We start from the raw sequence: 15,212 nt of genomic DNA on the forward strand, positions 1-15,212 counted from the left end.
ACCACGAGTCACAATGCAGATCAAAGCCCCGGTACCACCTGGTACCACCTGGTACCACCCGATTTGTTACAGTGCAGTTCTTAAATGCCAATAGTGCCCTGCAGAGAAAAACAAATATCTATAGTTTAATGTGTACATAAAACCGCTTTGAAGTTTTCCCAGTTATGTTGCGTGTTCTTCCATAATCTCGCGTGATCCCCTGATCTTGCTAGATCCTCTTCGGAGTGAGATCAATCTGACTAAATTGAATCACGTTATCTCAAATTGAATACATGTTTTTCAAGTTGAGACAAAAAACAATTGTCTCGCGTGGTCTTGTGTGATATCCCGTGATCTCACTCATCGTCTTCAGCACAATATCAGTCTCACTATAATGAATCATGTTATCTCAACATGATTAAATTTCATAAACGTTAAGTTGTTGAATTTCTTGTTTATCCAACATGATTGTATCACGTTTTTGTTTGAAACATGAAATTATTTAGTTAAAAGTACATGATTTTCTTTTGTTGATGTGATAACCCCCTAAGTTCATTTTTTTCAGTGTACTAACATCAAACTATTATATAGAGTTAACCCCTTTGAGCTTCTTTGATCTATAAATCAGTCTGCAGCCAGGTTGTTCTAGAGGTTAAATGGATATTATTAGGGCTTAATTAGTAAAATGGCAGCAAATTAGCTTATTTCATAACTTCATAACCTTTGACCTTCTCTCCTCTGGTCTGTTTAACAGCTACAGTCTCAGATCAGCTCAGATCTCCAGGACTGTCAGCAGCAGAAACAGAAACTTTATACCTGTTGGGGAAAATATAGACTAGATTTGCTTTGCATTTCCCCACATGATGGCAATGATACAGTAGGAACCAATTAGATTCTTGATTAATATGGGTCGTTGCTATGTTGTTGTACAGAGTTTTTGTTCAATGTGCCCCTTTTTTAAATTTGAGCCCCTGACCCTCCAAAGGTCTCTGCACGGCCCTGTGCTCCAGAGCTGTAAAGAGTGGGGCCATGTTTGTAGTTTTCAACCAAACAACCCACATCTTAACCCTCTATGGCATGGCGTTGCCCTCAGGCAACAAACCACATAGCTGTACCTCACATTGCTCCTTTATTTTATTTTTTGGGGGGCATGATTTTTGACATATTTTTGTCCAAAAAATAGTTCTTTTATGAATATAGTTTTTGTTTGATTTGTATTTCATTTCTCATAATCAGTGTAGACAATCTTGGTGTTCTAGACCAATGTTACCCTGAGGCAACAAACCCAAATCTGGTTCCAGGAGGTGTCAGAGTCCGATTTTATGATTGACATGTAATTAGGGACCACCAAGCTCCCAAAGAATGCAGGAAAATATTTCTTCCCCACAAAAATAAAAAGTCATGCCATAGAGGGTTAATGTTGATTTTTTTTTCTTTCTTTTATTTTGTGTGCATCTGTATAATTAAATTTAACATCAAAAGTGCATGCATTTAATACCATATTTTTTAAATATTATAAAGACTCATTACTAGACCTGTCAAAATAAACCAATCAATCTCATGAGCCCAATAATTTCCACTTGCATGATTTATCATTTTTGGATGATAAAAGTCTTCAGTCTGGTGCTTTGGTCTCAACAAGCTCTTTTTTGATGGACAAATTTGGTTTACGGAGACTTCATAATTCATTTTATTTGTTGTTTCTGTTGGATTTAAAAAAAAATTTGGGGGATATTTAAAATGTCTTTCAGTTCCAATGTTAAAGGTTCATTAGAACTTAAAATGTATTGATTTTTGAGAATGTGTTACCAATATTATTGTGTATTGCAGTAACTTCTGGGACAATTTATCATCCAGCAAAGTTTTTTTATCACGACAGGGGCCTTTTGCATGAATTACTGCATGAACATAAGACTGATCACTTCCATGACAATTTATAAATTTGTTTTTTTTTTCATTATTTCAGTTTTGAAAGGTAAAAATAAATCAGATGTTAATCGATTTGTTTTCATATAACATATATTATTATCTGCAGTCCCATACAGATTAAAGAAAAAGCAGCAAAAGACATAAAATCAAACGTGAACGTCATTAAAAATAAATATATCAGCAATTACATTTAGAACCATTCCACACAAGATGTTTATTCCTTAGTTTTGATGATTGTGGCTTAAAGCTAATTAAAAATATAAATACATAAGACCAAAAAAATATTTTTAATAAATGTGGGGCTGATGCACAGTGTATTGGCATAGTTTAGAGTATTTGCTCTCAATATGTGGGTGGGGCTCCATGAATTACTGCATCAATGCAGCGTAGCACGGAGGAGATGAGCCCGTGGTTCTGCTGTGCTGTGTGTGTAGTTAATGAGTTTACCTTCCCTTCACCGTCTTTCACAGGGCATTTCTTCTGTTCGGTTTCTCTTTGCTTCCTGCCGCCTGCTTTCTAGATTCAGTGATTTGTTTCACAACAGAAGGAAGTAAAACATTATTTTGTTTATTGAACTCATCTAAATATATCAAGCATTTTTAAAGAAAGTGACCCAAGTCCTGGTTTTATAACTGAGAATAAATTTGTTCGATCAAGCTCCAAAAAATTCAAAAAATAGATGTATATTGTTTTTGTTGTTTCCCTTGTAATCCCTTGTAAGTTTTGTATCTATGATTTATAAATTTCCTTTCCCTACAAAAAAGCAAACAGACAAAAATTCCGAACTACTTTGCTTGAATTTAGTTTTCTTTTATTTTCTTGGTAAAAGTTTGACATGATAATAGTGACAAAAAGTTTGGACATCAGATCCCCAGTTTAGGCAGAACAGTTTCAGAGCAACTAGATACACTCTTTATTAATTCATAAAAATGATCATTAGGTCTCCTTCAGGGACGAGCTGGCTGTTTTTCTAGTGTGAAGTAGTCTGATGTGTTGGTTATGTCTGATTGTTTATTCAGTGTTTGAATCGAAGTGGGTCAGACCGTCTCTGGAACAGTTTGCTCCCTTTAGCAGCTCTCCTCCTTTCAGACCCGTCTCTTATTTTCCTCCGTCTCTTACACCTGCAGGCAGCTTCGGCTGTCAGCCATTGCTATTCGTATCACACGCTCCGGTTAAGAAGCCCTCCTCTGTGTGGCTCTTCCTCTGCCATTCAGGGCGCCCATTAGTCCGGCTCAGTCCGTGATTGTCCCTCTATCTGAGGCCACAGTGATGGCGTCTGTAGCAACTTCGAAGCTTTGGCACCCGGATTGCCCAGATCAATGAGTTCATGGCTGCTGCCTCGCCGGCCTCAGGACCGCATAAACCGGCCCTGTCTTTTAGAGGTAAAGGAAGCCAGATGAGCGCTTGTTGGGCCTTAAAATAGTTGAAGAAAAGAAGAAGAAAAAGTCAAATTAAATAGAAAACTTGCTTCTATTTGGAGCCAGAAGTGAAGTAAACGCATTGTGCTTTTGTCAGTTCTGTCTGTTTGAACAGCGAAGCCTCAGACTGCTGCATAGATTTATTTTTGGTGAAAGCTCTGGCACTTTACCAAAACAAATGGATCCCCTGAGAACTATTTTGGAAGAGCAGATTTTTGTTCTTTTGGAGTATGTAACTTTTATAAAAAAATATTTTTTTTACATATTTGTTGGCATCAGATTTTAGCAGTTGGAGAATTTCTCTCTTGTCTTTGGTAAAAAAAAAAACACGATCCATTTTTCCCGCTAGCCCTAGGTTAGCACGTTTGTTTTGGTTGTATTTACTGGAGGTGCAGAAAAAAATGTATTCTATAAAGAATCGATTCAAAATGCTCAAATGTTGAATTTAAAAGGTGTTGTATGCCTTTGCTGCTCTTATTTGTGAGCATTTTGCATATCACTTTACGCGTCCATGTGGCCACTATATATATTTTGAATAAGTCTTGGTATTTTTTATTTAGGAAAAAGCTAGGAAGCTAAGCTAATCTAATCTAATCGTAGTGATTTAAAGGGACAGGATGTATATTTTTGAGGCACATAGTGCCATTTTATAGCATAATCAAATTAATATGTTACCTTCAGTTGTTAAAAAAACTTTGAATATATCAAATATGACTTAAGAGAAATTTTCTTTCCTGATTTATGTCCTTGAAATTGGGACTCTGTCTCTTTAAAAACTCCTGGTGCTTCTGAAACCCTGCCCTCACAAAGCCCTCACAACTCTGCTTCTGTGTTAACCCTGGTAATCTATTTTTAAATGCCACAAACATGGATTGCGTAAACCGAAATGAATGATTATAATAAATAACCTCTGTGCCGATCCCACTTGTCACATTTCTGGCTCCGCTGCTACCACACTTTATGCTGAACAGATAAAACACATTAAACAAAAGCTGAGACTCCACAGATTCCAACATTATGCGTCACAACGCTCCACACCAAAGCTGCTTCAATTAACAACCGTTATAAAAATTTGTCTTATTCTTCCCGTCTTTCCATGAAAGGACATTTTTGTTAGTAAACGACGCTACTTTTGATTATGATTATGCAACTTTAGAGCTGACAACTACAATTAAGCTTGAGTTTGAAAGGGTTAAATTGGTGGTTAAGTTTAATATGGTTACATTTATTCTCAACATCTTTGTTTTTTCTCTTTCTTTCATTTTTTCAGGCTCTCCAGAAGTTGGCGAATCAGTATCTGAAGAAGGAATGGCCGGAGAGCGTTGCAGAAAATCCAGCAGATCACAGGTTGGTTCAGTTTACTGTGCTTTCTGTGATTGTTTGCTTCTGTCTGTCATAACTTAAGATAGAAGTGCTTCTATTTTTTTGTTTCGCACCTCAACTTATTGCACAAACGTTTATGAGCAGGTGTTTGGTTTTTTTTTTGCTGTTTATATTCCTTTCTTCCTGATGAGAAGTAATGTGCCGCTCAAGGACGTTTGACTTTATCAGTACGCTTACTACTGTTATAGAAGCTTAGCTTTATGTTTGTGAATTTTAGTACTCTACATTTATTTCCTTAAAAGATTTAAAATATTTTGCTTTAAATTGTTCCTCAAAGCACAAAATTTCTACTTAGCACCAATAAAACCTATTCCTGTAAATGGGATGGTTTTATTTTACATCATCTTTCAGAAAGAGGGAATAACTTAGAAGTTTGTCTCTGAGATTGTATCTAAATGGCTTCCTACTCGTATATTTCAAGAGTTTATTATTTTTGATGACTCAAATTTTTGTTTCTGCACAGATAATATGAACATTTTGCATTTAAGATAAAAAACAAACAAACTTGTCTGTAAATATGTTCTATCCAGAACTCAAGTGGCCAGTTTAGCTTTTCTCAGTTCAAATTCTGTAATAAAAAAAAAAAAAATGCTTAAGTTCTTAATGAATTTTTTTTTAATTCAATTAATCAGCAGAATAATCTATTACTGATGCAGTAACCAAGTACTTACTCTTGATGCTCTTCACACTTATGTATTAAAACCACTTTTTTGTTCTTGTGTAATATTCAAATTTCCCAAAGAAAAATAATATTGGATTTAATTGATTGTAAGCCAGAATCATCATAGCTTATATATCTATGTACAAGGTTTTCAATTATATTGATTTTGGTAGTTTAGATTTATGTGTTTTCCTGCTTATTTTTTAACCTTCCTGTTACTTGGACAGAAAGTTACCCTGTATGCTTTTCTCTAACTGCAAAGAAATTACATAAACCAGTTGCTTGGAACCATAAATCATTGTTTCCTGCATGTTTGTCCTTCTTTCTCCTCAGGAACATGTTCTGTGTGTGGAGAGCGTACCTGGAGGGCACCGTCCAGGCCACGCAGTCCAGACTCAGCGCCTGCGATAACTACAAGCTCCAGGTCGCAGACGCAGCCAAGACGGCGCGGCTGCAGAAAGAGCAGCAGCTCAGGAAGGTAATTCAGGTTAATTACACAACTCTGCTGCGGTTTCACTCACCTCTGGCTTTTTTAAAGTCAAGTCAAGTTTATTTGTAACACATTTCAGGAACAAGGTAGTTTTAAGAGCTTTGTCTCATAAAAGCATCATACAGTCACCAATTATGAAACATGCAATAAACATTACATTTTGTCAAATGTCGTCGTCAAAGTGATTCAGCAAATACACATCAAATATATTGATCTATGTTCCAGTTATTATTAATCAAAAGCAGCTCTAAACAGCTGGGTTTTTAGCCTTGATTTAAAGAAACGCAGTGTTTCGGCTGTTTTGCAGCTTTAAGGAAGTTTGTTCCAGATTTGTGGTGGGTAGAAACCGAATGCTGCTTCTCCATGTTTGGTTCTGAGGATGCAGATGCAGAAGCCCAGAGAGGTCTGGGAGGTTGATATAACAACAGCTCTTTTGGTGCTAAGCCGTTCAGTGATTTATGAACTACCAAAATTATTTTAATCTCTGTTCTCTGAGCTGCAGGGAGCCAGTGGAAGGATTTTAAAACTAAAGATAAACAAATGGCTGAGTTTCTCTAGATCTTTCTGGAACATTAGTCCTTTAATCCTGGAAATGTTCTTTAGGTGATAGAAGGCCGACTTTGTAATTGTCTTTATGTGGCTCTGAATGTTCAGCTTTGAGATTTAAGCCCTGATCACAAGTTTGTAGCTGTAATAACTGAAGCTTTTTTAATGCTGCAATCCAGGATCTGTTAAGATTATTTTGGGGTAAACTTTAAACAAAGTTTACATTTTCACTTAATCTGTGGCGATATTTGCATTTAAAGACTCTTGGTGATCTCACTCTGTGTCACACTTGATAACGGAAGATGTAGTAAGAGAAACATTTCACAGCAATTGCTGTCCTTCCCTTTTCAACCAACCACAAAAGGCAATTTTCTCACTGAAGATCACACCCACAGAATCACAAAGCTGTTTCCGTTCTGGGATCTGCTTCTTTCATCAGAGCAGAACTGAGATGAAGTTGAAACTGTGACCCCGGTTTTTAAAGTATGTGTCCCAGATGTCCGAACCAGCCTAATTCTACCCATTATGCTTGATGATGTGCTACACTGACATTTAAAGAGGGAGGTTTCAGCAGTTTACTGAAAGACACGCGATCGTTTGGGAGCAACCGCGGCTAATAAAAACAGTGGAAAAAGAAGATTAAAGAGGTGTTAATTAGAGTCACTAAAACACAGCTTAGGTTGTGTAAAATAATCTGTCGTGACCTGCAGCTTTGAGAAGCAGATACAAACCAGTTGCATTATCAAAAACATACCTGGAGTGTTGCTTTGATTACTTCATGCATGTTTGAGAAAACCTTTCATCTCCATGGCAACCTCTGAGGTGCCTTAAAGGGGCTTTACTATGTATTTTCCACAATCAAGTAACAAAAATGTTGTTTATATTAACATGACTTAAAATAAACTTAACTTTGCAATAGGAGTGGGCATGTATTGTATTGTTTATCATTTATCGTGATACATTTCTAAGAATATTAATTTATTGTTGCCACAATAACGTTTAAAACCCACTAAAACCGTACTGATATTTGTATCCAGTGAGAGTATCAATAAATATTTAAACATTTGAAAATATGATCAGTATGAGATAGAAATCAGTCCCTCCAGTATTTTCAGTTTCTTTTGTGACTTTTTTTTTTGTTTTTGTTTTTTTGCAATCAAAATCACAGAATTTATGGAGCTAATTTAGGAATATTTGTAAGAAATTTTGCAGTACACTTAATATGATGGAAAATGTTTTTATCCCTCTCCATTTTGATCAGGACTATAACTTTACATTAAATAAGGCTGAGGCAGTGGAAATGAGAAATACTGCCACTTACAGTTGTGAGTTAGCATCACTTAAACTTGTTTTGTTGTTGTTGTTGTTTTTTTTGTTTGTTTTTTTTTTTTACCATTTTTGCTTTAAAAAATACAACAAACTCACAATTATGCATTAGTGCAAAAAAATGTCAGAATCTGTTGATTTTGCATGAATTTCCACAATTGCAGAATCGTAAAAAAACTGGAGGGACTGATTGGTGTAACTTGGCTGTATACAGATAAAAACTGCTTTAATTTGCTTGCTAAAATAATATTTAATATTTAATAATATTTAACTGTTATCTTGGAAGTTAGATAAAGCTGATGGAGAAATACTCCAAAGAAGCTGCACCTGGAAAAACATCCACTCAGGGGAGCTGAACTCAAATGCAGGCCACACTTTTCAGATTCTGAATTGTGTTATTTTATTATTACATTTTTTTTTCTCTCTTTTACTTTGTGTCGGTCTCTTAGATAAAACTGTCATAAAATGTTTTAAAGTTTGGAATTGCCTGTCATGATAAAAAAAAAAAAAGTTCTGGACAATAAATCGTCCCAGACGTTATTGTGATAAAAGATGATATTGTTATTTGAGACCATTTTGAAGTAATACATTGGTAATATCATGATGATGCAAGAACACATTCTCAAAGATCAATAAACTTTAAATTCTGATGAACAATTAAGTTTTTTTTCGGTAGACAGAGAGAAAAGATAAAAATGTTCAATTATGCAAATGGAAATTATTAAGCTTGCTTTAATTTGTCATGGGATTAGTTGCAATGTGACAGATTGTGAAAGGCTTCAGGTTGCTTCCTGATCCTTTTGCTCAGAAACATTAGAAGAGCTGCTCTCTGTTTCACTGCTCACACCTCACAAAGCTGCTCTTGTTTGCCCTCTGCGACGGGAGATGTCTCCATGTTTCCTGCATGTCACACATATTCAGCTGTTTTCTGTGCATTTTGATAAAGAGCATTTGCATGCTTTTCCAGGTGGATAAATCCTTTGCATGAATGTGGTGTGTGTGTGTGTGTGTGTGTGTGTGTGTGTGTGTGTGTGTGTGTGTGTGTGTGTGTGTGTGTGTGTGTGTGTGTGTGTGTGTGTGTGTGTGTGTGTGTGTGTGTCTGTGTTTGGCCCCGCAGTGCATCGAGCAGCTGACAGTGATCCAGGCGGAGCTGCAGGACTCGGTGAAGGAGCTGAGCAAGAGCAGGAAGAAGTACCAGGAGGCTGAGACCATGGCGCAGGCCGTCCGGGAGAAGACCGAGCTCGAGGCCAAGTACGACAGATCCAAACCAGCGTATTTGAAGGCTCACAGAGCGAAGTGTTGGTTAAAATCACTTCCTGTTGGGCTGTAGAGCTGCAAAATGCTCAAAGCTAGAACATCACGGTGCAGAATTCTCATAAAATTCCCATTTCATTCACACTTCCCAGCGACTGATTCACTCCCTGGCTGGACACGCCAGAACTTGTGCTCTTTTATCCCAAAGACGCCAGATCTGCGGATATAAAATCTGCTTTTTTATGGGTTTCAAACAGACAAAATGTCTCAGAGGAGTCCAGGAAGCTGCCCCTCTGCTCTTCATCCTGGCACAACATAAGCAGCTGGCGCCGTGACTCACTGCATTTCTGACATTTTTCTGCCCATCGGGAACGTTTCTAAAAAGCTGCGGCTTGACTTCATAAAGAAATGCTTTCAGGAGGGATTAACTGCTGGAGAATCGCTTGTTCTTGTACCAACAGTAATTTCTTTTGGGACGCTGTGAGTAAACGTGTCACGTAAATTCTTAATTTATCTCAGAACAGTCTCTTTCCACACAAATAATGAGGAAAAATGTTTCTTAAAAAAATAGCTTTCCAGTTTTTTAACCTCTGTGACACAAATATGTAGCAATCAAGATGTTTTTTTTCAATTTTAGTGAATATTCTCGTTGCGTCTCTGTGTCAGGTAAACGCCCCACAAATCCCTCACGTCTACAAACAGCAACAAGATGGATCAGTTAATCGGTTAATATTAGTACCAATATGTTCTAAAAATAGAAGACCAGCATCGGCCGACACAAATGGCAATACTGATAATTTGTGCCACTATGGAAGTAAATCGGGGTCATAGAGATTGTTTAAAAAAATTGTTTTGAAACTAAAAAAAAAAAAAAGTAAACTAAAAAAATGATACAAGCATTTTTTTTTTGTTGCTTGCAAAATTGCCAAAATGTGCCAAATATATCAATTGGTTTTTTATATTTACTTAATATATGCGGGACCATTTGTGTTTTTGTGGCTGAAAATAAACAAAAATAATAGAAAAAGATTTGAAAATAAAGTTCTGAGCAACTTTTCAGTTTGAAAGGTTTTATTATTCCTGTTTATTTATCTCCATATGCATCCTGAGTTTTTAGGAGTCAAAAATAAAAGCAACTTTGCTCAGCATTTCTTAATAATCACTTAGCTGTACTTTAGCTTCAACTGGCTGTTAGAAATTCTGCTCAATTGTTTTAATTTAAACCACATTTTCACTGTAAAACAAGTATTTCTATTGCAAGTTTCAACATCTGATTTGTATGTTTTTCAGATCAAAGCTAAGTCTCTTCCAGTCGCGCTCCAGTCTCCAGAGGGCCAGTGTAAAGGTCGGATATTGACACCTTAAAAAAGCTCCTGCTTGTTATCTAGACGATGTTTGATTCTGCTAACTGGGTTTTTGCTGGTTTTATTTCAGCTGAAAGCAAAGAGGAGTGAATGCAACTCCAAAGCAACTCATGCCAGAAATGACTATCTTCTCACCCTGGCGGCCTCCAACGCTCACCTGCGGCGCTACTACAGCGCAGACCTCCTGGACTGCATCAAGGTGCGGCCGCCGGTCCAAACCGGATCTAAACGACTGCGGGTCCTCATGTCCCCCAGAGATAGCAACACTTTCTGTTTTCCTCCCGCCTTTCAGGTGCTAGACGGTCGAATCTACGAGCAGGTTAAAGATTACCTGGTCTCGCTTTGTCACACTGAGCTGGAGACGCAGCAGGCGGTGCACGACTCCTTCACCCAGCTGCTGAATAGCTCAGCCGGGGTGAGTTCATTCTGCCCACTCCTGGAATCAAACAGAGCATCACTTAATCCATCCATCCATTTTCTGTACACCCTTGTCCCCTAGCGGGGTCGGCAGGGGTGCTGGCGTCTATCTCCAGCTAACGTGCCGGAGGAGAGGCGGGGTCACACTGGACAGGTCGCCAGTCTGTCGCAGGGCAACATCACTTAATATTTATCTTTAAATAAATTAATGCATAAAGTTCTTCAGTTCTGACATAATAAGTTGAAGTTTAACTCTCAACAAAGCCGCCTTATCTAAAGTGTTGCAGCTTCGTGGTTGAAATATTGGGTGAGCTTAGAAAAACAGTCAAAGGTCAGACACCTGGGCACATTTCACTGTAGTTATGGAGGGCAACAGCTGCAGGAAAGAGAGCTGATTGTAACCACTAGATGAGCCTTTATTGCACCCAGGTGAAGATTGTTTAACAGATTCTAATACTGAGCCAGTGTAATATTAATGAGCCAGTGTTTACGTTTATGTATTTGATTTAAAGTCTGGAAAACATTGAATTTGACTTTATTTTTCAGATTGGATTCATATGCAGAAAAGAAAATACCTTTACCGCTTTTATGGTGTTCTAAAAGATAGAATTTAAAATGGCATAAATGACTTTTTACATTTATTTATCATTAGAAACTTTGACTTGCCAAATCAAAAATTGTCTTTGTCCAACTTATTGTTTTGTTTTGTTGGTTTGTTGTTGGCAGAATCTGCAATTATTCAAAATTCAAACAAACTCTGTTTTACTTTTATGTTTTTTTCTTAAAGGCCTCTTAGATTTTAAACTGAATCTGAGGTTGTTCTGGTTTAGGTGGTGGAGTATTAAGACAGTGAGTATTAAAAGAAAAATAATGTGGCCATAGAACACATTTTCTCAACAAAAAAAAAATCCCACTTTCATTTCTATATTGATTTTACATCTTAACAAGGAAAAAAACACAAAGTTTCTCTATTTTTACTTCACAGTTTTGATTCACAGTGTTTTTTTCTATGTTAAAGTGAATTTTTGATGCTTTTATGACCGACAGTGAAACAAACCCAACTTCAATCATCTTAGAGTCATAGTAACTTAAATGAATTCAGTGGTAAATTGTGAAGAGTTTTCGTTAAATAGATCAAAATGTGCAAACGTCAAATCAGTTTAATGAACCTGAGCTGAACGCGGCTGATTCAGGTTCTCCTGATTAACTGAAGCGGTTTGAGTTACTCGCCTTTGCTCAGTTACAGCGGCTCCAAAGCCGCTCACGTTTGTTCGGGTCAGCTTGCGTCTCTGGACCCAGAGAGGGATTTTTGTTTCTTCTCACCACAGTATGAGCAAATCATCGGAGCAGGAGAGCAAGGGACGTTTATATGTAGAACACAATTCAGCAACAAGGTAGTTCGAAACATCAGACAAAACATCATGTGCTGGTATAACTTAGGAACGTGATGGAAAGTGGTAAAGTCTAGAGGGGAATCATTAATGTTTCAGTTCTTATTAATCAAAGATTTTTAGCTTTGATTTAAAGTAACTCATTGTTTCAGCAGTTTTGCGGTTTTCTGGATGTTTGCTCCAGATTAGAGGAGCATAAAAGCTGAATTCTGCTGCAGTAATCAAATCAACTAAACATAAACGCATGGCCGAGTTTCTCTAGATCTTTCTGGGTCATTAGTTCTTTAATCCTGGAAACATTCTTCAGGTGATAGAAGGTTGACTTTGTAACTGTTTTTATATGACTCTTAAGGTTCACTCCACCGTTAGTGAACCCTAGGTTGGAAGGAACCCTAAGAGGCCTGAAATGTGATTTCAGGCCTGATTAATAGTTTCTAGCTGTAATGACTAAATCTGTCTGTTGACTCTAATTTGTTCCTCTTTAGGACCACAAATATTTAATGCAGTTTTGTTTCTATTTGGTCCCAGTTTTGACACCTCCCGGCATTTGAATTGGTTCTTGTTTGTAATGTGCAGCTTCTCCAGGAGTTTCACCAGCAGACGTTTGTGCAGAAGAATCCTGTGTTTCAACAAGCCTCAGATTTCCTTTATCATCCCGTTGACTCAGATAAGGTAAATGCTGATTTTCTGTTATTTGTCTGCCTTTCCAACTTTACAGTCAGTCATCTCCTCCACGAGAAAATTAAAACTGGAACTCATTTCTATGCATGTTTTCGATGCGTCCACTTCTCTGTAAGCTTGCTCAGTTCTTTAGGTCTGCGCTGCCAAAGCCTCACACATCAACCTCTAGGTGTGTAAAGATGCATGTATTCATGCTTTCAGGACGCTTTGGGTCGCCTCAAATGCGTACAGAACGAATCCAGTGTTGTTTTTATATTTAAGTGACATTTCTTGTCTTTGACTAAAACATCACAACTTTAATTTTAAACACTTTAGCCATCAGTATTTTAGTTTTTGACTTGTAGACTCAATCTGCTGTCATTCAAAAGTTGAAAAAATCAATTTAATGAGTTTTTCTACTTTAAACAACTTCAGATTCAAGTTGAACAGGGTTTGGTAGAAATGCCACTCTAAAACAAGCTATTTTGGGGAATTTTTACAAACAAAATCAAAGCTGCAGAAGGTAAGAGTAACTTTACAAACTGCTTTAAACATGTATTTTTACAGTTTGATGCTTCAGTCTTTATTACACTAGTAAAAGAGTTACAGATGTGGAAGTAGAGCTGGGCTGAGGGGGTCCAGATGCCAAACAGGAAGTGAAATCAGAAAAAACATAAAGTGATTTTGGCAAGTTGTTGATTCAGGATGTGTGGAAACCAGAGGTGTTCACAAGTCTCTTTTTTTTTAAGTCTTCAGGGCACAAGTCCAAGTCAAATCTTATTTTTGGGACTTCAGTGTAACTTGAGTCAGAGTCTCGAGTTTGAGACTCGAGGGTCCGCAGATTGAGGTGAATATTTTATGGTTGAGTGTTAGGAAGGTTAATATAACTAGAAAACAATTTAGTAATTTGAGTCTGGAAAAGGTTTGGAATGAAAACAATTCAGTTTAAGGTAGAGACTTCTGACTTTGTTCTGCATTGGAAATTTCCATAGAGCAAATCTAAAACTTTCTAAAGAAAATGCAGCTTGGGAAGCTGAGATAGATGGGCACAGTGCAACTTGAAACGCTATTGGCTGATGTTAGCAAAGCAACAAATCCAGGAGCAACGGTCCACCTTAACTTTTTGTTCAGCGAGATTTTAATATACTTATGTTCTCCTCTCCCTCTCTGTCCACCATTGTAACAGACACAAAATATTTTGTTTGACATTGAATTTTAGGAAACTCCAGACCAGTCCTGAAAAAGGAGGATGCATGCGTATTAAAGGTTTTTGAGTCACACCTGTATTTTTTTTAAGGATTAGTTTTAATCATCTCACTGAAAGATTACGAAAAAATATATATTTTTAACTCAACCAACCACAAAGCTTTAAAGTAGCTTCTATCTCCAAGAAAGAATAAGGTTTTATTTTGATTTGTACAGTTTGGGATCCGAGGTTTTCACCTGTTGATGCAGAAGTTTTTGTACTGCATTTGGTTCAAACCATGAAAAATAAAATTTATTCCACTGAATATTATCTTGCACAATCAGGGAGCATGCTAATTTGCACTTGGTCATTATTTATTTGGTAATTATATGATCTGCTAAAGCAGCTGACTAGCCCTTGCCCTGGTTAAAGCGATATGTATACGTTACATGTGACCTGGTCAGATTTACATGGAAAACCCCTGGAGGGCTGACGGACCACACAGGCACTAAACCATCATCTGCTGTTAGATTATATCTCTTATTTTACACCCAGTAACTACCCGTAGTGGTAAAGGTTAGTTGTGAAATCAGCTGAAAGTGCAGAATTATCAGGTCTTAACATGGACTGTTCACACTGTTTGTTTTCCATGTGCAGCTGTCACACATTTAGCCGCTGCACAACTTCTCTGAAGTGTGGGAATAAAAGCCGACTGTCGGACTGCAGGACCAAATCTGGGTCATCGCTTCACGCCGAACAACAGCTGTTGTTTGCTGAAGCTCTGAACGGTTCTGCCGACCCGCTCTGACACGGTGGAACGAGCCAAAACAAGCCATAAACCTGAGCTTGTGGCTTTCAGTATATTAGTAAAGCTTTTTAATATGAGAACACTTATTCAGTTTTTTAAAACACAAAGTCACCAGTTTGACACTTTTTAGAGCTGCTTGGAGTTGTTGTAAAGTGAAATATTTTTTAATGCCTCTGTAAGTTGATCAGCCTGGCCTTTTGAGTGATCCAAAATGTTCTGTTTTCTTGGGCCTTTCATTGGTTTGCTCTTCGAACTGGGAAAGAGAAAAGAACATTTAAGAAAGGCGGGGAATAGCTACATGTACTGCATCTGAAAAAATAACAGTGGAAAGGCTAGAATATTAATATCCAACAAAAACTGTTACCAAGATTTTCTGTGCTTATATTATATCAGAAAATAG

The 15,212-nt window shown here is 37.3% G+C and overlaps 1 protein-coding gene across 1 annotated transcript in view; it reads left to right on the forward strand.

The window, feature by feature from the left end:
• Nucleotides 1-15,212, forward strand: part of LOC102236861 (F-BAR and double SH3 domains protein 2-like) — a 43,650-nt gene that overhangs the window by 13,411 nt on the left and 15,027 nt on the right. Inside the window, exons 4-10 of the mRNA XM_023342092.1 lie at nt 4,597-4,673; nt 5,704-5,848; nt 8,850-8,983; nt 10,277-10,331; nt 10,421-10,549; nt 10,643-10,765; nt 12,735-12,830. Coding sequence (XP_023197860.1) covers nt 4,597-4,673; nt 5,704-5,848; nt 8,850-8,983; nt 10,277-10,331; nt 10,421-10,549; nt 10,643-10,765; nt 12,735-12,830 — 759 coding nt within the window. The remainder of the gene's footprint in view (nt 1-4,596; nt 4,674-5,703; nt 5,849-8,849; nt 8,984-10,276; nt 10,332-10,420; nt 10,550-10,642; nt 10,766-12,734; nt 12,831-15,212) is intronic.

The sequence above is a fragment of the Xiphophorus maculatus genome, chromosome 11, assembly GCF_002775205.1.
Source record: "Xiphophorus maculatus strain JP 163 A chromosome 11, X_maculatus-5.0-male, whole genome shotgun sequence".
NCBI classification, from domain to species: domain Eukaryota; kingdom Metazoa; phylum Chordata; class Actinopteri; order Cyprinodontiformes; family Poeciliidae; genus Xiphophorus; species Xiphophorus maculatus.